General features: G+C 33.6%; 5 protein-coding genes across 5 annotated transcripts; 3 read left to right on the forward strand and 2 right to left on the reverse strand.

Annotated features, from left to right (window-relative positions):
* Nucleotides 1-93: 93 nt before the first annotated feature.
* Nucleotides 94-4,878, reverse strand: LOC106397459 (L-ascorbate oxidase homolog). Its single transcript, XM_013838044.3, has 8 exons — nt 4,552-4,878; nt 4,351-4,460; nt 2,614-2,884; nt 1,960-2,059; nt 1,205-1,550; nt 748-1,113; nt 599-677; nt 94-530 (listed from the first exon to the last, which is right to left on the reverse strand). The coding sequence occupies exons 1-8, from the start codon at nt 4,690-4,692 to the stop codon at nt 318-320; spliced, it is 1,626 nt and encodes a 541-aa protein (XP_013693498.1). The 5' UTR covers nt 4,693-4,878; the 3' UTR covers nt 94-317.
* Nucleotides 4,879-11,939: 7,061 nt separating this feature from the next.
* LOC106397468 (dehydrin ERD14) lies at nt 11,940-12,973 on the reverse strand. The gene is made up of 2 exons (XM_013838055.2): nt 12,608-12,973; nt 11,940-12,467 (listed from the first exon to the last, which is right to left on the reverse strand). The coding sequence occupies exons 1-2, from the start codon at nt 12,875-12,877 to the stop codon at nt 12,153-12,155; spliced, it is 585 nt and encodes a 194-aa protein (XP_013693509.1). The 5' UTR covers nt 12,878-12,973; the 3' UTR covers nt 11,940-12,152.
* A 3,426-nt stretch (nt 12,974-16,399) lies between these two features.
* Nucleotides 16,400-17,613, forward strand: LOC106397478. Its single transcript, XM_013838066.3, has 2 exons — nt 16,400-16,869; nt 17,017-17,613. The coding sequence occupies exons 1-2, from the start codon at nt 16,754-16,756 to the stop codon at nt 17,222-17,224; spliced, it is 324 nt and encodes a 107-aa protein (XP_013693520.1). The 5' UTR covers nt 16,400-16,753; the 3' UTR covers nt 17,225-17,613.
* Nucleotides 17,614-18,387: 774 nt separating this feature from the next.
* LOC106397496 (NADH dehydrogenase [ubiquinone] 1 beta subcomplex subunit 2) lies at nt 18,388-21,396 on the forward strand. Its single transcript, XM_048758054.1, has 4 exons — nt 18,388-18,741; nt 18,887-18,932; nt 19,054-19,095; nt 21,169-21,396. Exons 1-3 carry the CDS (start codon nt 18,647-18,649, stop codon nt 19,093-19,095), a joined length of 183 nt encoding a protein of 60 aa, XP_048614011.1. The 5' UTR covers nt 18,388-18,646; the 3' UTR covers nt 21,169-21,396.
* LOC106412237 (UPF0725 protein At2g20620) lies at nt 19,200-20,411 on the forward strand. The gene is made up of 5 exons (XM_048752398.1): nt 19,200-19,223; nt 19,398-19,578; nt 19,675-19,796; nt 19,865-19,951; nt 20,040-20,411. Exons 1-5 carry the CDS (start codon nt 19,200-19,202, stop codon nt 20,253-20,255), a joined length of 630 nt encoding a protein of 209 aa, XP_048608355.1. The 3' UTR covers nt 20,256-20,411.
* Nucleotides 21,397-22,022: the final 626 nt, after the last annotated feature.

Raw genomic sequence — 22,022 nt, forward strand, 5'->3', positions numbered from 1 at the left:
GAATGTAATTAGTGAAGCTGTCAGTTTGGTCATATAACTTAACTTGCACATTAGATGAGTATTCTGCACTGTTTAGATTGTATTTTTTTCAACTGTTAAACGAAGATTCATACCATAGCAAACTGTAACACTACGTCAATACGGCTTACAACAGAACTATATAACTATATATCGAATAAAGTTTCACTCTAGAGATTATTTTAAAAAGAATAAAAATTGAGACCTCGAGCTGAGATCATTACAAACTGATATACTAATATGACCATTACTCTTCCATAGAATGAATCAGCTGGTTTAGTTGACAATCTCTCCACATCTCAAAGCGGTCTGGTGCTACGACCGCTAGCTCTACCACATAGAAGAGCGTTCTTGGGGATTGGGAATTCATCTCTGAGAGAAGTGGAGGTTGTGTAGACACGTAAATAGAGCTGTTGTCCTAAGTACTGCCTTGCCCAAAATTCGGATCTTAGGTTCCACATCCCTACGTTGTCCAATGCTATGTATATGGCCGTCCATGAACTCGGGTACACCTATATATTAATTAATATATTAATTCACATTTGTCAAAAACATGCACTAGCTTTTGCCGTGAGTTTACCTGAACGGTGCAGCGAGCCAATGCATCCCGAAGATTATACTCGTTCCTACTGTCAGGACTCCATTTCCCACCGTCCATTCTATATCACAAGAACACAATAGCATGTTATCATTTTCTAACTAATGTGTAGATCAAGTGCATACACGTACCCAACAACCCAAAAAGAGTATCCATCAAGATGCCAGGTCTGAACTATATTCTCCGGGTTTTCGAAAACGATCTCCACAAAGGTTCTGTAATCTGCTTGCAAAACAGATGTGTCGAGGTATATTCCACCACCGGTGGGTTGGCTCTGCACGCTTCCAACTCTGTAAACACCATCAATCTTGAAGTAGTCCGCTAGTTTCAAAGGAGTGTCTGCGGGCTTAAACGATACGCTGTTGACCGCGTATCGTTGCTTCCCGTTGACCTGACCAGCAGAGCTAGCAAGTCTGATGGTTCTTGTGGTGTTTATCATACCGTAGTGGTATGATCCTTGTGGGTTAGGCCTTGGTCCACTCGCTGTAAGGTTAGTCCTACAAGACAAGAACATAACAGAGTCAGACCAAAACACCAAGGATCAGATTTATTTATTTATTTATTTTATATTTTGGAAAAGAAAGGTACCTGATGGCTCGGGCCTGGTTCAAGGACCAGTCGATTTGTATGGTTGGTCCACCAGGTATAGGACCAGAGACACCACCGGAAGAGCCGCTGTAGCGGAGAACACCAGTGGTGGTGAGGACAGTAGAGGTGAACCGAGAAGAGACCACCACGTAATAGTCATGTGCAGGCTGGTCAGCAGTCACAAGGACCGAGTAAGACTGACCAACGTGAACATCGAGAGAGGAGAAAGTAGTCTGAAGAGTGTGAGTCCCTTCGACTTCGACTACTTTCATCTTGTGGTTTTGAATGCGGAAGTTGAGGGAGTGTTGTAACCCTACGTTGGATATTCTCAGCCTGTACGTCTTACCTGAAAAGCTCAAATCATAAAGCAATCAGTAAACTGGGCATAGTCAAAGCTATCAGAAAATATGCAGCCACTGACTCTTACCAGAAATATAAATATATAATGTTATCAAGAACGCCGAATTATCTGAATCCCTTTTCTAAAATATTAAAGTTCTTCAAGTTATCTTATATTTTTATCTGATATTTTATCGGAATGTCCTATTTTTTTTTTCAAATTACCCAAAAATTTTGGAACGAAACAAAACCGGATTAAACCTAAAAAATTTCAAATACTAGTTAGTTCTCAACTGAACCGGAAACCAAACAACTTTCTTTTATAAATATCCGAACAATTTTTATATCTCTATATTCGAAAAATCGAACCAAAAAACAAACTAGTAGCTAGCTAAGAAGCAGGAAGGGGCAAAAACCTTGTTCAACATTGAGAGTGGCACCAGTTCCACGGCCATTGATGAGGATACCATCTGGTAAAGGAAGCTTCCTACCACTATCAAGCTTTGCCTTCAAATCCTACAGAAACGAGAAACACACACATTAATTATTAGTATGTAACCGGTTCAATGTTGCCTCGGTTCATCTTCTTTGTAAACCAACTCCAATTCCCGGTTTAGGACAAACTTAGTGGGGGTTATTGGTTAGTGTATTTTGATGGATTTGAAAATCCAAACTAAATCTAGTGTTATTGGTTCTATGATTTTAAAATATGTATTGAAATCATGTGTTATTCGTTTAATGATTCATAAATTCTAATTCTAATCAAGTGTTATTCGTTTAATGATTCATCAATTCTAATTCAAATCAAGTGTTATTCAATCATACGGATTTACTAATAGATTTGATTTCATAATGTATTTGAATGGATTTGCATGAATTTCTTTGTGAAAAATACAAAGGCCCAAATCCGAAAGAAAACCTCCTGATTTGTAAATACTAATCCGAGAAAATTTGAAAATTTGTATATTTTACTTGGATTTATAAATACTATATGGATTTCTAAATCAATAAAAATACATAAACCAATAACACCTCCTTAATATATTTTTTAAATGCATTCAATCCTTTACCGTGTGATTGGATTTGTACCAGTCTCCGATGAGAACAGTGTAATCTCCGGCGGGGTCAGGGAAAGGGACGGGGATCCTAGGACGGCTGAGGATACGGATTCCACCAAAACCACCGGCGGCTTTGTGGAAAGCGAGAGAAGGAAAGTAGTAGAAACTTCCAATCTGATCCTTCACCTGAAGCATGTAAGTGTAGTTCTTCCCCGGCGGTATTGGGCATGTCGTTCCGTACACTCCGTCCACGTACGAGTTCCTCCTCTGCTGGACCCCATTCCTGTAATAATTATTATTTCAAATTATTACTAGATCATTTTACTACAAAAACTATTATGAAAATTGTTGATCTAGCACCCTACTGAAAAGTGTGCATAAATTGAATACAGCTAATATAGTTTGGTATGGTGGTGGACCCATTTACCCCACATGTAAATTAGAAAACATAGTGCGATACTCACTGTGTCATCAATTATCACCCCATCCATAAGAGCATAATTATAAGTGTTGTTATTATTTTCAAAAGTACTCTGAATTGCTGAACGTACCCCCACCCTGAAAAGTTTGCATAGATTTGAATACAACCAATAGTTCGGTAAGGTGGTTCCCTCACATGTAAATGTTTTGTAAAATATGGTGCAATAGTCACTGTATTAATTATTATCACCACATGTGTAAGAGCATAGTTATAAATTTTCATTTCCAAAATATTAGTTTTTACCCCAAAAGTATTCTGAATTATTAATCATGCCCCCTACCCTAAAAAGTTTTGCATAAACTTGAATACAGCTGGTAGTTTGGTAAGGTGGTGGACCATTTCCCCATGTGTAAATGTCTTGAAAATATAGTGCCATATTTACTGTGTATTATCACCTCATGCATAAAAGCATAATTATAAATGTATTATTTAGTTTTTACTCCAAAAGTATTCTGAATTGCTGATATTACCCCTATCCTAAAAAAGTTTGCATAAAAATTGAATACAGCTGATATAGTTTGGTAAGAGCACCCCCATTGAGAGTTCATGGGGAGAGTTCACACACAAATCAAGAAAAAAAAATAATAAAATAATTCAATCCCATAAACCTCTCTCTCCTAAAGCTCTCTTGGCTGAACCCCTCTCTCCTAAAGTTCATCACTGTAGCGCGGGCCCCACGTGTCGTGGCGGCCCGCGATTGGTCTAGTTTTTTTTTTTTTTTTTTTTTTAAAAAACCAAAAAGAAAAAGAAAAAAGTTTTAATAATAAAAAACTAAAAAGATGAACCCTAAGAGGAGGTTCATTGATGTGGATGCTCTAAGGTGGTGGACCATTCCCCCCCCCCCCCCCCCCCCCACATGTTTGATAATATAGTGCAATAGTCACTGTACCATTATCATCCCATGCATAATAAAAGCATAAATCAGAATTTATTTTATAATATGTTTTAATTAAATTTTAACCCCAATCACCGCAACTAATCATGTCGTATGTGGTGGGTAAATAGTTATTTCGTGGACTGAGTCCGACATGAAAGTGGCCAAAACCAAAAATTCTACGTACACTTGATTGTTTTTACGCATGTTTTTTTATTTTTACGTCACTAATAAAAAGGTAAGAAAGTAAAATACTATTCAGAAGCAATGTAAACTACTCGCCGACTAGGTCTAGCAACTATTATCAATCGACAGAGACTTCAATGTTAAAGGTACCTAACTTTTGAGTTAAACTAAAATTCTATTGTAATTACAAACTTGTAAAAAGACTTACCATGAAAGGAGGAAAGGTTCGTCGAGGTTATTGAAGATGTTGATGACGAGATTGTCATTAGTAACGGAGTGAATGTCCGGTCCGGGAAACTTCCCGTCGATCAGAATACCCTGAACCAGAAAACACAAACCGGATCTTGACAAAAAAAACAAACCGGAAATTTATCTTCTACGAGATCGATATTGGTTTAGTTATTAGTACCTGTTGGCGGACGCCGAGTGGGTAGATGTCACCGTATGTGACGTTCCAGTTAAAGAATCTGTACGGATCTTCTGCCGTGACAGTAAAGAGAATGGAAAACACGATGGTTAATGCGGTGGCGAATGAGGCATTGGCCGCCATTTTTGGTGGAAGCCGATGAATTAAGAAAATGTATTTTTGGCGTGATATTTGAGTCTAGAGTAATGTAGAGAAGAGAAGGCACGTATTAATAAGAGTTGACAGTAAAGAGATAGCTAGAGAGAGAGAGAGAGAGAGAGAGAGGGAATGAATACAAGAGAAGAAAACAAAGGTCAGTGTCGGTGGCTGGACCCACGAGCTACTCGGTGTTGCTTTGAAATATGTATTTGTCACCTACAATCCACATGGGGCATGGCTAAGCAAATTGGCCATTTTATATGGTTTTTGCCCTTAAAACATTAATATTAGAAACAAAATGAGTAAAATCATTTAGTACAAATGATTATTTGTGGTAATCTTTGGGCGATGGATTAACAATTGGCTTGTTTTTTTGGCAAACATTGGGTGATGAATTAACAGTATTGGAATTTATTTCTTTCCAGTCGTCAGTTTAATTAACTATTCTCTGCTTTTGGAGGGGAATATGTGGTATTTCCTCCATTTTTAATTATAAATAGTTTTACTTAAAAACACAAATATTTATAAAGCTGTAAATTGAAAAAAATATATCATTTAATCAATTATTTCAACCAATTATAAAAAATTTAACACTATTTTATTGATCATATAATATCTAATAAAAAATGCATTGAAATATGTAAACTACTTATATTATAAAACAAACTTTTTTTACTAGAACTATTTACATTTAGAAATAGAGGAAGTAATTTATTAGGCACACAACACAGCTTCGTTTATTTTTGTCTTATAAGATTTACTCTAAAACTCTTACAAGACAAAACACTAATATGTTAAATCAGAAAATTGCTTTTGCTAAATTAAATGTTTGGACAATTTTATAAAATTTATGGCAAAATAAACCATATTGAAGAAAGAGTCAACAAAAAATATATTGAAATTTCAAAAATGAATCATTTTAGTAGTAAAAAAAAATTAAAAGAGTAAATCTGATGTTTTTAATGATCTAAAACCATATGTAAATTTTTTAAAAATAATAATATTATTTCAATTGTAGAAAATGAAATTTAATTAGTGTTTATAAATTTGTTGATAAATACTTTTAAATCTAAAAATAAATTTTTATTAGTATTTACAAATAATAGTCTTTTATTATAAAATAGACTACCATCGTTTTATCTTTTCTTTTTGGGGGTTCTTGTGTACCCCTTTAAAACTGCTGGAAGATGAAAAAATGGGCCCAATTAATTCCTGGTTGCAAGATCAAATTTGTTTTGGAAGCTCAGCAATCAGCATTCATGATTTCATGTATTTGGAATTTGGTAAGCTTTTCCTTCACTTGTTATTCTCAATTTTTGGCTTTCAGCGAATATAAGCTCAGATGGTGTAAACAAATATTGAACTAGGTTCCAAAAGTAATCGGAGGAAAAACCTTCCGTGTACTTATCAAAAGTAGAACGTTAGCCTGACAGGGGTTTATATTTCCGGATATATCGCCAGTAACTACTCATACTTTTCTTTCTTGTGGGAGTCATTAACACATTTGTTAAAGATTTTTTCTTAGGTTCATCAACAATATAGTAGCCAATAAAACATTGTCAAACCATATTATGTTTTCATAATAAAAAAACAAAAATAATACAATTACCGAAAAATAATTTTATTAACGTTATTTATACCTACGGTAAATCTTAAAACCTAAATACTAAACCCTAATTTTACAGATGGTGTTATACAGATGGACGATTCCGTCAATTCCAGGATGATGGTGTTTTACAGATGAATCATGGAAAGAGAGATACTTTCTCTGGTCAGGGTTGTTCAGTACTTTAGAAGGATTTAAAGATCTGATGAGAGTAAGGAATGTACATGCTACTCTAACTCCTTTGCATGCGGAGATGGAGGCGCTACTATGGGCTATAGAATGTATGAGAAACTTACGACAATTTCAGGTTATGTTTGCAACAGATTGTTCTCAATTAGTGAAAATAGTTTCAGAACCAGAAGAATGACCCGCTTTTGCAAGTTATTTGGAAGATATTAAGAGTCTGAAAGAGAGTTTCATACGATCAGAGATTATTCATGTACCAATAACACAAAATACAAAGGCGGATAACCTAGCATGCAGTGTCAGGAGACAAACGTCTTTCGTCGTTCACATGGATCAACATCTTCTGGTGTGGTTTACACAGTCAATATGAGTCTGTAATGTTGTTGAAAAAAAAACCCTAATTTTTGGGTAAACCCCCTAATCCTTTAAATTCTAGAATTTAGGATTTGGGATTTACCCAAAAATTTAGAATTGACCCAAAATTAGGATTTATCTAAAGGTCTAAGATTCAAGTTTTATCAAAGAGTTTAGGGTTTTATCCAAAGCTTATGGTTTAATATTTAGAATTTAGGGTTTAGATTTTTTTCGCGGCATTAACAACGTTAATTTTTTTTTGGTAAGTTAACTTGATTTGCATGATTAGTTTGATTATATATTTTTTGCGTGGTTAATATATTACATTTTATGGCATGTTAGCAAATGTGATATTGTATATATATTGTTCTATTTTTATAATATCTGAATATATATAGTGACCGAAATATGTTATATTTAACTTATTTGGTTTATTCATCTAATTGGTTTGTTTTGATTTTATATCAGATTTTCATTTTGAACATGACATGTATACAATGTGTACATATATATAATCAGGTAATTAAGTTTCCTGAGAATCTAAAATAATCAATAATATATATACAGGGAAATGATGAGTATAAGTAGAAGTAATAATCATAATATAAACCAATGTTTTTAAACCCGATCCGGACACTAAACCGGACGACTTATCGGGTCGCTGGATCACTGGGTCGACCGCGGATGAACCGCGGATTAATAAATGAATTAATTTTATTATATAATAATATATTAGCTATGAAAATAAATATATAAAAACTAAAGTTTAATATTTTCTAAATGTTTTTTAAAACATAAAATAATAGTTTGGATATCTATATACTTTATGTTTAAAAAGTATTTAAGAAATACTTAAATTTAGTTTTTATATTTTTATTTTCATTTCACATGCAAAATATAAAAAAAAAAAGTAGTTTAGACTATTTAAAATTTTCTGTAACAAAGTAAGAGTTATGACATCTAAAAAAATCAAGATATAAAATTCACAAATATTTAAATATCTAATTTGAATAATAAATTAACTTCAAATTCAAAATAAACTAAAAATAAAAGATCATTGTAATAAATTGTCAATAACAGAAATAAACTAACACCAAATCACATCAACTAATTTTGGTTTTTTTAACATCGTCCACTTCATTTTTTTAGGTGGCATAGTAAAAAATCATCATCAAAATCTAAAAATTACAAATATAAAACTGAAAAGGAAAAACCTAATTTTTTTTGTCAGCATCTAACTTTTTAATTGAAAACTTAGAATATAAAACATAATCTAAAAACTAAAAAAAAGAGTAAAACTTATTTATTGGTTCAACCGGCGGTTCAACCGGTATCGGATTCCGGGGTTTAATGGGTTTTTGCGGGTTTTTACGGTTTTTTGCGAGTTTTTAAATATTGGGTTTTTCATAAAACCCAAACCGGATTTTTTCTGGGTCACCGGATTTATCGGTTCAACCGCGGGTCCGGGTCGGGTTTCAAAACACTGATATAAACAGGGAAAAATATTTGCCATCGTCGTCGTGTGTTGTGTGTGTATAAGAAAAAGTAACCATATGTCCATATCGTAAATGATACTGAGTATCTATTGTATCATATGTACAGATGTACATATTAGTTTTTGATATAATCTGTTTATGCAAGTATTAATAAGAAAGTATATAAACTGGTTTGATACTATTACATAAGAATGTGGTAAACCGGTTTTGTCAGATTTTAATTAATGGTTTGACATAATATGTTTAATTGTTTACCCCAAAAGAATGAGGTGAATCGTATCCAACGTTTGAGTGAACCGCTTTGTAAGATTTTTATAAAGAGTTAGGGCCTGCCTGGTTCAAACGCAGCGGTTGCGGTTGCGGAAATTTGCGGATGCAGGTGGTTGCGGTTTCTAGCGGTTTTAAGAGATTTGTACGACTGATTCTGCGGTTAGAAATTGGTGCGTTTGCGGAACACTTATGACTAGTTAACTACCAAATACAGCAGCAGTTAAATAATAAATTAACAATATTTATATTTTATATAATTATAAAAATATCAAAAATCATAATACTATAATAAATATGAAAATTACATTTAGAAAGTTATAGTTTTAAAATTTTAAAATGATAGAAAATATTTTTATTTTAAAATTCTATAATATTAATAAAATATAATAGATATATTTTAGTATTTTTATAGTTCCATTTAAAAAATTTTATTGAATATTTTTATTTTTGTATTTATATGGTTTTTGAATAAAAGAAAAAAAAATTATCCTTCCGCAACCGTCCGCAACCGCTAACGCTACCTGGAACCAGCTTTTGATTTTAAGAGGTTCAGAGCGGTTTGAAGCGATTTGTAGTGATTTGTATGATTGTTTCAAAACGCTTTCAGCTGCTAGCAACCGCAAAAGCTGCGTTTGCAAGTGGTAGCGGTGAAACCAGTCAAACCCTTAATCAATTATTTAATTATAATTCGGTGGTTTATGGAAATGAGTTTACTAGTCTAGCATAATATGTTTGACGTTAATGAGTGTAAATAAATGTGACTCATGTTTTAAAATTAACGACTTTCTAAAGAGAGTCTATTTTATAAAAAATCATACATGAGTAGAAATTGTGATTTAAAAAAAAAAAGAATATATTGATAATTTTTATTGGTTATTATGCTTTTTTTTGTCACATAATTGGCTATTATGTTGAATTTAGAGGTATCTTAAAAAGTGAACCTAAGGAAAACTCTATGTTAAATTAACTCTCCAAAAATGAATGTAAAGCGAGCAAGAAAAGAGAACATGTTTATTGCCAAATTAATATTTACTACAAGAAAATTATCATTGGGTGAACAAGCGACGCGTTAGCGCAATTTGAAAGAGCCGTGACTCTCCATATAATGGTAATAAATAGCTCTAGAATATAGTTGATCTTCTTCTTTTTTTTTTTACCAAGAGCAATACTCCATATTTTACTCTAAAATAGTGCAACCAGTACTGAGTGTAATACCAAAATATAGTAAGGTTTTACTTCAATGTATTATTCCATTTTCTGTTCCAAAAATAATATATTTTATTAATAATTATTAATAATACTTTATATTTATAAAAAAATACTAGTTAACCCCAACTATTTTATGTTTACAAAAATTTCTTAAAAAATTTATTTAAATTAAACAGTTATTATTAAAAAGTACAAAAAATCATAAAAAAAATAAAAGACAATATATAAGTTGGTTTAATAGTGGCATTAGAATATTTTTCTCACAATGATCAACTAATACATTTCGTAATGAAACATAAGCTTCTTTATCTTTGATATTCTTAAATCAAACAAGAAAATTTTGAAATCAGACATTTTCATCTTATGTAATTTTGATATACGGAGGTATAGCTTCTCTTCCAAGTTCAGTTGGTGCATCAAATTCACGCTCATCCTTAATTATCATGTTATGTAAAATTATACATGTAGTCTTGATGTCATGTAACACATTTTTTTCCAAAACCGAATATGTTCTTTCACAATAGCGAAACGCAACTATAGATCATTTTATGTTATCTTTATTTTATATTATTATTTTTTGATTATAGTATATATTTTTATGTAAAATTATTAAATAATGGAATATCTTGTTTATTTATGTTATTGTATCATTTTAAAATATTATTTAAGTAAGAAATAAAAACATAAAAGATTTAAAGGATCAATTCACAAATAAAAAAGTTCAACACCAAAATGGAGTAATGACTAAGATTACTACTTAAATGGAGTAACCCTGGCCATTACTCCATTTTGGAGTTGAAAATAGAGTGGGGTTGGAAAAGATTTTACTTCAAAATGATGTTTGGAATAGAAAGTAGAGTAAGGTTGGAGATGCCCATATAGTTGATCTTATATAGTTGATCTTGATTGGCATGTATAAATTAAATGACGACAATTCAATCGACCAGAAAACTGAGAACTCTTTAAAAAGATCACAATATTAAGAAGGAAAGTGGATTAGATGTTCCATGTCATGTCTGGACAACATTCGATTCCAGAGTAGTACAGTGGTTGGAAGTTTGGAACCAGAAACGGAATCGTACAATACAATGGGTTTTGGATTTCGGTCTCAGTGAATATATGGAAGAATGAGTACACATATTTAAGTTTTGAATGTAAGTTTTTGAAAATGATTCTTCTATCACGAATACTTTTCGATTATGTCTCCTCTTTTATGTAATAAGTGGTCTTCCACATTAATGTAAATTCAGAAAATTGGTATAAATCTTAACATTTGCATCTAAACAAATTTTATATGCCTATATGAAATTATATCATACTAGCTTTTAAACAAAATACGACATGTGCAATTTTATATACAAAATTAAATTTTGGCTTGGAAATAGAGTAATTTCTACTTGGATTCATATTTTAAAATGAATGATATATATAACTGTTGTTAAACTTTCAAAATAATATAATTGTAAATATAGGAAAATTTCCTTGGTAATCTAAGAAAAATATATTACCATTAATAAATGTTTATGGGTTTCTGTCTTCTGCCATCAATAGGCCTATTGGGGTTTGACCCATTATCAAAACTCAATTGACAAAACTTGAGATGTATTAGAACCACTACTACTCATGAGGTTAACCAGCGATTATTTTCCTCTCTAGAATTATACACAGGGAAATAATACTCATACTCCTATTGGACATTTACTAAGGATGTGGTCAACTGATGTGATCTCATTTGTTCTTATTACAAGCGAGCAGATTACTATATCTAAGGTCATCTATAAAATGTCTTATGGTTTGAGCAACTACACATGTCGACCACAATGCGAAATCAATCACTAGGAGTCATGATAGTAACGAATAATGTTTCTTCTATACCGACGCATTTAATTTCAAAAATATGAACTTTTAAGTATATTATCATTCATTACAGGAAACTCGCTAGCTAGTCAAGCTGGGGCCATGGCCCATGTGTACCGACGGGTAGAAACAATAGTTGAAGAATACAAACAGGGGAATTAGATCATTATATACAAACAGGGGAATTAGATCATTACCCTAAACAGCTAATGAAACTCTCATGTTCTCTGGCTAAAACAATGGGACACAGCAAAAAAAGAAATGAAAACTTTGTTTTTTCAAAATGAAAACATTCATAACCATTAAAACACCTTGAAAGCATATACAAAACATAACAAAGAGGAGAGAAAAGGAAACTGTAAAATCAAAAACATAAAAGCCAACAAACTTAATGCATAACAAAAGCATTATCACAAAAACGCATCATCATCATTTCATACTTAATGATCATCTTTTTCTTCTTCTTCTTAATCAGTCTCCTTTTCCTTCTTCACCTCATCCACGGTCTTGGGATGGTACCCTGGAAGCTTCTCCTTGATCTTCTCCAGAATCCCCTTCTTCTCCGCCGGATGCGCTTCCTCCACCGGAGGAGCAACAACCGGTGCGGCGGGTGAAGCATCTTCAGGCTTCTTTCCATGTCCTGGAAGCTTCTCCTTCAGCTTATCCATAAACCCTTTCTTCTCCTCCTCTGTTTTCACCTCTCCTTCAGCAGTAGTAGCAGTCTTCTTCTTGTCCTTCTTCTTCTTCCTCTTCTCACCATCTTCCCCTTCTTCCTCGCTTGACTGTCCAATACGTATCCATATAGTTAGACTAGGTTACAGTTACCATCATTCAACAGACAAGATCTAACACAATACACTTATACACATAGATTATGTCCGAATCTTCCACTATATTTTTTGATGATCATATATAAACTTACGGAGCTAGAAGAGCTGTCGCTTCGGTGAAGCTTCTCGAGGAGACTATGCTTTTTCTCTTCTTCCTCGTGTTTAACCTCAGGCACCACTGGCTCTGAGATATGAACTTTATGTTCAAACTGAGAGTCGATGGTCTCCTCAGGTTTTGTTTCCTCCTTCTTCTTCCCCAAGAAATCAAACAGTCCTCGATCCGTGACCTCCGCTGATGATTCCTCGGTCGTTACCTTTGGCACCTCCTGCTCATGAACTACGTTCTTGGTTTCCTCTGCCATAGTTATCAAGAAAAGGTTTGTTAGGTTTGATGAGAATATGAAAATGATCAAAGTATACTTTAAGATGAATGAGAGGACGTTCGTTTTATACTGTGAGGACTATGGAGGGGTCCAATCCAACGCGGATTTCACGCTCTATGATTATTTTAAAATTTTATTAAAATATTTGCATATTTTAGATATATTACAAAATGGCCCTACTTATTTATTTTCCTTTTTTATAGCTTCTTATCTTCTCCACCACGTAACTAACATTCCCTTGAGGAATTATTAATGATAAACAATTTGTTTACGTGATCAGAGACTAATCTATCTTAGATAATTTTGCAATGATCAAGAAAATATTGGATGAGACTAGTAACTAGATAGAGTTGCCAAATCAAAAAAAAAATTGAGAACTTAGTGGTTTGGGGTTTTCTTTATAAAATATCATATATATGGATGCAATTGTAAATCCCATAAATAGTTAAAGAAAGAAGAGAGTTAGTACTAACTATTTAACTCACCATAGATGAGAAGACACGTGTCGACTATTAGTGAAAATTGGACGGTGGACAAACGTTCAGAAAAATAGAAAGACGACATAAAAATGAGACAGAGAGAAAAGTGATAATAAGCAATTAGAAGTCAACACGTGTCTATAAATCTTGGAGTTTGTCCTAGTGTAGGACCCAAAAGCGTGTTCTGATTGGCTAAAAGATGTAATGTCGGTGGTGTCGGTCCATTGACTTATTGACTAGTGCCACGCTGGAAGAAGCTTAATAACGTCACTCTATATATTAACGTTACAATGAAAACAAAAATATCGTGGTTCCTAGTTCTTAATACTTATCCCGTGAAAGTTAATAGTCTAGGGGTGGTGGCATGATCTTTGAAATTGTGTTAATACATTTCAACGTAACCGGATATGTTCAGATAATTTTCTAAAGGTAAACATAAATGCGATGATTAAAAAAAAAACAGGAGGATACATATGAGCGAGAATACGATAACTTGAACTGCTAGATATAATGAGATATATATGTTAATGTGTGGGATGCCATCTTCGACATATTTGAGAGAGGAAATGATTAGAATATTAAAATGGACAGATGGTGCTGGGAATCATCGTCGTCTCTTTACATAGCAGCGAATCGTGTACTATTATCATTCGTAGTCTCTCGTCTCAAATTTGAATCGAGACGCAACACGAACCGTGACATAGCAACACATGCATCAAACCAAACAAGTATTTTTCAGTTTGGTGGTTTTTTCCTGTTTCATATTCTGTGAATTATGTTCTCGGTGATAGCGAACCGACAACTTGTACCCGACATCGTGGTAATACTAATACATATAGGCCTTGGCACGCATATAATAGTAGCGTACTTTTCAGTATTTGTGATTTGTTTCGTACTTCACGAATATCTAATTTTTTGATTTGCTTTGCTTCGTAAAAATATGGATATTCGGTATTCCGAATATCTGGATTTTTTTGATATTTTCGAATATTCACGGATATTTACGGATATTTCATCCACTTTGTTCAATACAAGTAAATCTAGAAAAAATAATACCCATTTATTTTTTAGAAATTTCTTTTTACGTAAAGTAAAAAATTAATGAACTATATGTTTTATAAATTTTTAAAATTAATAATTTTTCTTATAAAACAATTTTTTTTAGAAAAGTTGTAGTTTTGTATAAAGATTTTATATATATATTTTTAATTTAATATTTTTATAAGTAACTTTTAAAACAAAATTTAAAAAATTATATGTGAAATAATAATTATATAATATTATACATTTAAAACTTTATATTTAATTGTAGATATACATCAATTTGTATAAAAGTCTGTGTGGATCAGATATCTGTCTCTAAATTTTTTAATATTTGTGTGCTTCGTTTTTAATGGATATTAATTTTAGTATTTACTTTGCTTCGAATACTTACGGATATTCAGATTTTTTGGATCGAATCGAGGCAAATAATGAATCAAATCAAATTTAACTGGATAAAATATCCAGCCCTAAATACATTGTGAGTACTTATTATCTTGTAATATATCTACATAAGAGGAATTGGTGAACAATTTAAAATATTTGTAATGTAACGACGGTCAGTTTTGGATGTAACCAAATATTTTCCCGCTTCTGAATAAGTGTTTCAATAATATTTTTCATACATATTAAGAAAGTTGCTCAAATATATGTAAGTTGTTATTAATTACACCTCTCTGACCAATAGTATTTTAGATAAATAAAATTATTTATAAAATTAATGCAGTTTGTAATTAATTTTCAGCTGAAAGTAAGTATTATTTGTATCGAAATTGTAAAGTCACAGTTTTTGTGTAACAAGAAAAAAAAATGTTAGAATGACACTTACTATGAAACAGAAGAAGTATGAAACTTTTAAATTTATGAAAATTAATACATAAAAACTATACGATCTTTAAAGTTTATACACATCGGGCAGCACAACAAGTAGAAGTTCAGACTTTACTATCAATTCCATGACGATGATGCTTTACAGATGGTTCGTGGAAAGAAAAAGAACCTTATTGATGACAATGTTGGTATAGCACTTTGGAGGGTTTTGATGGACTGATGGGGGGTAAGAAACGTTAGGACAAGTCTCTCACCTTTTCATTCGGAAGTGAATGCGTTAATATGGACAATGGAGTGTATGAAGAAGTTGCGTAAGTTTCAGGTTACGTTTGCAACAGATTATTGTCATTTGGTGAACATAGTTCAGAACCAGAGAAATGACCAGTGTTAAAAAGTTATCTCAAAGATATCAAAAATTTGAAAGAAAAATTCCTCACTCAAAGATTATTCATATACCTTGAACAGAGAATTTAAGGGCGGATAATTTAGCATGTAGTATCAAAAAAATAACTGTATTTCATCTTTCACATGGATGCAGAATTACTAATTTGGTTTGCATAATCAATATGAGTTAATAGTCAATATGAGTTTGTATGGTAAAAAAAACCATATGATCTTTACATAAATTTTTCTTTTTTTTTTGCTAAATTATTATATTTTCTAATTTTAAGTTGGTCATTAATTGATTCGTTGCTTCATTCGTTTGTTCTAGCTATCTGTCTATATTTTGCTTTTCACGGCTCCTCTACGTTACCGTCGACGTGATATTTGCCTCATTGTAGTAAAATAGTGAATATTCAACTATATTTACCACTCGCTTTATTGGGTGGGACACGAGAATCGATCAGTGCATTTGGTGAATATTTTCTCTAAGTTGATATTATTTTTTAAATCATTAAATCGACTGAAAAATACATTTGGTGAATATATTTTTCAAGTTGATATTATTTTTTAAATCAATATAATCCACTGAAAATAGTGATTTAGACTATCTCCAATGTATCAAATATATTACTTTAAATAACAATTTCTAAATCTAGAATTAAAAACTGAGGAATATAATTTTTTTTCCTTTACAAATAGAAGAAGAAATAAAAAATTTTAATTTAGAAAAAAAATAGAAGTGGAATGAAATAGGTTTGGCTCTGAATAATATTATATAGGCAAATACTGTATAGAGATGAATGCTATAAAGCACTTTAGACACCATTTTTACAGATTAAGGTATTTAAATTTATCCATATGACTTTTTAGCAATGATCAGTCTACTTTGCAAAGGGCTAACAAGTTGACGGCCCAGTATACATCACATGGGCCTATAAGTTAGATTCGGATCTTTAACCCGACCCGACAGAGAAGAGTCCAAGCCAACGATCGCCGAGACACCACGAATCGAACATCGCTTCGTCGCTGTGAAGACGAAATAGTATTTGCATCTCGCAGAGTTCCACTGAATCTCTTGTTTTCTCCGACGGTACTTGAGCTTGTGGTGGTGGAGAAGGCGATGATAACGAGATCGAAACTAGCGGAACAGCTAAGAGAATATCAGATTAAATCAAAGCATGATTGGGCCTCCGTCTCTATCTTCTCTTCCTCCTCCAATTTCTCTTCTTCTTCCAGGTTAGAGAGTTGTGTTCGTCTTCCATTGATAATTTGGACCATGGTGTTATGTATAATTCAATTGGTAATCTTGATTCTATTGTTTTTTTTAATTTTTTTTTAACTGTGGTACTTACTGCTACTTAATATGCTTATTTGATCACCCAGGGTGGATGTGGTAGTCTTTGTTATTTGGGAACTGGTGATCTTAGCGTTCCTGGTGTTTTCAGCTGTCTCATTGTACTTCAAGCGGTTGGAACTCGCGTTCATCTTGCTTTGTGTCTGCTTACTATTGTTCGTTTGTATGAAAATCACAAAGCAAGTGAGAATAGCTAGGAAGAAGAAGCGGAGGATGCTTCTTCCTCTCTCTATGTAGTAATGGGCCAAAGCTGAGGATCAGCAAATAGATTCTTACACAACCAAACTCAACTCTACCACATAAGTGCATCGATGAAGGTCAAGTTTTAATCTCACAATTGTCTCTGGTGGTACGCAATGCTTCTTGTCCTTTGAAGAGTAAACCTGACCTGATGGATGGGTGGAATCTCAGAGCTTTGCTTAGACAAATCAGAGTTGAAAAGATTGCTTCTTTTTTTTTTTTTTTGTTTTGTTCATTGATTAGGTCGTTTTTTAACACAATATATCCTTTGTGTAGTTACTTTGCTTTGTTGTCTGTTGAAAGTTCAAAAGGAATGGTTTGCAAGATTTCATGTGGATAGGAAAAGAGAACACACTCATGAAAATAAACAGAGTATTTTTTTACAAGTGTGGTTCATATCTTGTGACTAGACAGAGTGTTAGTCAATAGGCATGTTCGTTTTATAAACGCCGCTAGTAAAACGCCACGACTAGCGACAGCGGCAGAAAATAAAGCTAGAGCAGGAGGAAATTTTTTGATGTTCTGATTAAAAACAGCCGCAACGGACAATCGGAGACATGAAAACGGAATCGCTGTTGCCGCTGAAATTTCGAGCGTCGTATTTGCTGGGTTGAAGTTGACGCAGCGACTGGAAAAAATGGAGGATGCGGTTGAGAACAAATGTACAAAATGCTCAAAGAGCTTTATTTAAACAGAAATGGAGATAGCTTATTAAAGCTTTATTGAACAAGAAAGTAAAGAGAAGAAGGAAGCTGAGATTGTCTGCAAGAGTTAAATGTTTATAAAACTGATATTCATAAAGATGAGAGTTTGGCTGCTAGAAACGCAGCCTTGGTTACATTGCAAAGTGACCTTACACAGATATTTATATCAACTCAATATGCTAGAAAACCTAGATACAATAAGCTTAGGTAATGGGCTTCCGGTCTTTATTTAGGCCTTGCTAATAGCGGTTGTTTTTACAAACCCAGCAACAACGATGATAGTTATTTACTTTATATTTTTGAAACGCTGACGCGGTCGTGGCTTCTCCAAAAAGAACAGGCCTAATATCAATACACTAGCTTTGCTAGATTTGGTTCAATCAAAGTACCAAACAATGAGACTTGGTCTACATGACGATCCCTGATGGAGACATGTCTTGGTCAATGTACCATTGGAAAAAGATAGTTAACAAAAGCAACCAAGAAAATTGCATTGCAGTTTAAACATGATTTAACTTATGAAACCGAAAACATGATTAGAAAATAAAGACAAGGAACGTCTTCAGATAGGGAGAAGGAATCAGAGGTTGTACATCCACGCGAGCTTCAATCTCTTCTTTTAATGGGCTTTTAATTGGGCCGACGCCTTTTAAGTAGAGGCCTTGTCAAAAGACAAAAGTCAACGAGCCGCCATTGAACTGAATCTGCCTTGCGAATGGGTGGAGGAGGTATAACATACAAGGGGGTCACCGTACAAACTCCCAAGACGTGGCACACCGTCGCCGGAAAGGGCTTGTGCGGTGTAATGTGGTACCATTTTCTCTCCCCTACTCGACTTCAATCTTCGTTTCTCTTTTGAATCTCGATCAGAGGCAATCGGATAGATGTTGATATCTGAATTAAAAAAAAAAAAAAAAACTGTAATCAATATTGACATGAAAAATTCAATGACCAGGTTTTGGATTCTGTACAGAGCAAAGCAAGATGGTCCTGTAGTCATGGTAACACTCTCTTTGCCTTGCTGCTATTTGTAATGTTTGGAGCTTTCTTAAGTTTAGTTGTTTTATCTCTACTCTTTCCTATGATGGGCTTAATGCGATTTTGATATTTGACAACTCATAGGGATGGAGGCACCCGTGGGATGGTCATGGTGATCATCAATAGGTAATTGTCTGTATTCTCACTTATGTTAGAGATTGAAAAGCATCTTCTTTTTGTTAAAACAAACGATCGTGGTGCATTACTAGTTTGCTACTCGCAGTTCGTTAATGTCTATGCATCATGTTGATTTAGTAATTCTAGCTTGTCATTTTTTTTTTTTTTTTTTTAAAATGGTTTTGTAGTTAGTTTTGAAGAAAGTTGGTTGCTTTGATCCAGATTTTGTTCATACAAATGGTGAAATGTTTAAGAGGATCTTTAACTTTTCCTTAACCATATATATAATAATATGTTTTTTTATTTTGTAGGGGACACACTTTGAACGTTTGGGTCTGCCTCGAGATTATGACCAGACCTTAGAGGCAAGGGATCCAGCACGCAATTACACTTGCAGGTTTGAAACAAACGTTCGGCTTGCAACTGAGAATAAAGATTGCTTCCATGTTGTCACAACCCGCTGCAGGCCCTTGCCCCCACCTCCTCCTCCAGGTAATATGATTGCAAAAATGGTCTTATATCTTTTCTGTTTTTTTTTTTCTATGTTTCTCTCTATATGATATACTTTGTTGGTCATGTCTACCACAGGGGAAGATGGATTCCAATGTGGATTTGACACACTCTCCGTGGATGAGCTTTTCAAAGGCAACATGCCCGATTGGTTGCCTGATGACTATGCCACTAGTACGCTGCTGCTGCAATACTACGAGGTCATGAGCCCCTCCCTCTTTAATTCTTCTTTTTTTTTGCTGACATTGATTGATTATTTATTCTCCAGATGAAAGAATCAGAGGTGGAACAAGCCAAAGAATGGCTTCATCTTTACGCTGAACTAGCCTTGTACACCAAGAAGCAGACGGACCCGGTGAGTACCCAAAACAAATGACTCTTTTTTTTTGTGTGTGTTTATACTATGTTATTATAAGGAATCTCTTCTTGGTGTTGTGTTACAGTTCATGTTTGAGCGTTCAAAGCCCCTGGAGCTCGGAAAGGTTGTTGTGCAAACCAGAGGAGTTGTCGACTCTCTGAAAGAGGTCGAGCTGTTGGATAATGCAGTCTTCTTCATAACCTTCAAAACAAGTTGCGGTGATGTCTGGAAAGGTATCATCAGGAGGACAAGCGATGGGATTCCAGAGCATCTATCACTTGAAGCCAAGTGCTTCATGTGATGTGAAGAGTCTCTTCTGAGGTTGACTATGAGAGAAATTATAAACGTTTGTAGTTTTTTATCTACGCTAGCACGTATCTTTTAAGTTGATTTAAGGCCACGCTAATTAAAATCTTGTATTCTAATTTGGAACTTAAAATGTCTTTTTGGACATCCACAATCCAACATACAAACACAGAGATTTGAGAACTCTGTCGATATAAGATTTCAGACCCTAAATTTTAGAAATATTACATTCTATCCCAAATTTGATTTCAGTTGATAATGAAGAACCCAGTCTTCACCCATTTATTAAAATGGGGTCAAAAGAGCCCAAACCCAGCCTATTTAGCTTCTTATGGCGAAGAGAAGAACGACTACGGCGAGTACCTGATCTCCGGCTAGAAAAAACCACGACCACCGCTCTTGTTCTGTCTCAACCTAAACTAAGGCATCGTGAAACACCCGAGTCGGGCGAAAGCAAACACGGGTTTGGGTTATTAGGATTTTTTGAACTAAGCCTAGAAGTTCCATTCGTTTTTTTTTTAAATGGTTTTGTAGTTAGTTTTGAAGAAAGTTGGTTGCTTTGATCCAGATTTTGTTCATACAAATGGTGAAATGTTTAAGAGGATCTTTAACTTTTCCTAAAGGATGCTCTTGAATTACATTTTCTTTAGTATATCATTAGCCCTCTTACAAGTTAACTGAAATGACAATTGACATTGCCTTTTCCCTTGGAAGATGGTTAATAGTTCAGTCTCACATATTTTGTTGTTTCTCTATGTTGAGACACATGGTTAGTTTGTATTTATCCAAACAAATGGTTGAACTATATTATTCTTGAGTTCTCACCTTCCAAAACCTAGCTATAGCTTTGGATAACCTTTGCTCAAATTACATTTGACTCTAATCTTTATTCTGGGTTTTGCTGCTAGGTCTCGTTGAGCCTTTGAAGATCATGGCGAAAAATGAATATTTTGCTTTTTTCAGCTTCGTATGTCGAAATAAAGAGAATTGTGAAAGAAGACGTGAATTGTTTTTGTACACAAGTTTCTAAGACATGCTGCTTATGTTCTAAGTTGCTACTTGGATTGCACTTCATTGATGTTGTTTTGCTGTCTACAAATGAATTTGAAATAAAACCGGTCGCGAGATTCATGTTAGACTGCCAAGTACGTACGAGTTACAAAGAAAGTAATCATATAGTTCATGTCTAATGGTTTAGTAAACTGGTAATAGTTGAATATAATGTTACAAGCTTACTTGACATCATGTCCGTTTAGTAAACTCGTAAAAATGTACTAATGTTAACTAAACATGTCCGTTTACTTGACATCAAATACAAATCTCTAGGTGGTAAGAATATTACTTGCCTTGTTGAGACAGAGATTCTCTTGTTTTTCGACAGTGGTCGAGGACATAGTTTGCAGTCGTGTAGCTCCCTCAAGCCCTCGAGGCTAATCTGATGAGATTGCTTTAGAGCGTTTTGAGAAGTTTAAGCGAAGATTAGTGATATGTATTATTGAATTTGTGTGTGAAAGATGTTATATAAAGTGGAGAAGAGGGATCTAAAGGAAAGTACACGAAGGGTCTTTATGTACGGACGTGGGACATCCGGGGAACAGCTCATTTTGGATGTATTGTCAAAATAATGATTTATATTATTCAAGTTTCTATATACGTAACGTAAGACACTCGTGGGTTACCTAACGTTGTGGATTTGTATGGATATATTATCTTGTTTAATATATATATATAGTTTTATAGAAATCCCCTTATTATATGATTT

Source organism: Brassica napus, chromosome A2 (genome assembly GCF_020379485.1).
Source record: "Brassica napus cultivar Da-Ae chromosome A2, Da-Ae, whole genome shotgun sequence".
Taxonomy (NCBI): Eukaryota; Viridiplantae; Streptophyta; class Magnoliopsida; order Brassicales; family Brassicaceae; genus Brassica; species Brassica napus.

Excerpts from the sequence above, each read along its gene's own strand:
- LOC106412237 (XM_048752398.1), top strand. The coding sequence starts at position 19,200 with ATGTCTATGCATCATGTTGATTTA. Across the intron at positions 19,579-19,674 it reads GCCCCCACCTCCTCCTCCAG|GGGAAGATGGATTCCAATGT; the intron begins GTAATATGATTG and ends TGTCTACCACAG. Across the intron at positions 19,797-19,864 it reads TGCTGCTGCAATACTACGAG|ATGAAAGAATCAGAGGTGGA; the intron begins GTCATGAGCCCC and ends TTTATTCTCCAG.
- LOC106397478 (XM_013838066.3), top strand. The coding sequence starts at position 16,754 with ATGATAACGAGATCGAAACTAGCGGAACAGCTAAGAGAATATCAGATT. Across the intron at positions 16,870-17,016 it reads AATTTCTCTTCTTCTTCCAG|GGTGGATGTGGTAGTCTTTG; the intron begins GTTAGAGAGTTG and ends TTGATCACCCAG.
- LOC106397496 (XM_048758054.1), top strand. The coding sequence starts at position 18,647 with ATGGGTGGAGGAGGTATAACATACAAGGGGGTCACCGTACAAACTCCC. Across the intron at positions 18,742-18,886 it reads GGCTTGTGCGGTGTAATGTG|GTTTTGGATTCTGTACAGAG; the intron begins GTACCATTTTCT and ends TTCAATGACCAG. Across the intron at positions 18,933-19,053 it reads AAGATGGTCCTGTAGTCATG|GGATGGAGGCACCCGTGGGA; the intron begins GTAACACTCTCT and ends GACAACTCATAG.
- LOC106397459 (XM_013838044.3), bottom strand. The coding sequence starts at position 4,692 with ATGGCGGCCAATGCCTCATTCGCCACCGCATTAACCATCGTGTTTTCC. Across the intron at positions 2,060-2,613 it reads GGTACAAATCCAATCACACG|GATTTGAAGGCAAAGCTTGA; the intron begins GTAAAGGATTGA and ends TCGTTTCTGTAG. Across the intron at positions 1,114-1,204 it reads AACCAGGCCCGAGCCATCAG|GACTAACCTTACAGCGAGTG; the intron begins GTACCTTTCTTT and ends CTTGTCTTGTAG.
- LOC106397468 (XM_013838055.2), bottom strand. The coding sequence starts at position 12,877 with ATGGCAGAGGAAACCAAGAACGTAGTTCATGAGCAGGAGGTGCCAAAG. Across the intron at positions 12,468-12,607 it reads GCGACAGCTCTTCTAGCTCC|TCAAGCGAGGAAGAAGGGGA; the intron begins GTAAGTTTATAT and ends CGTATTGGACAG.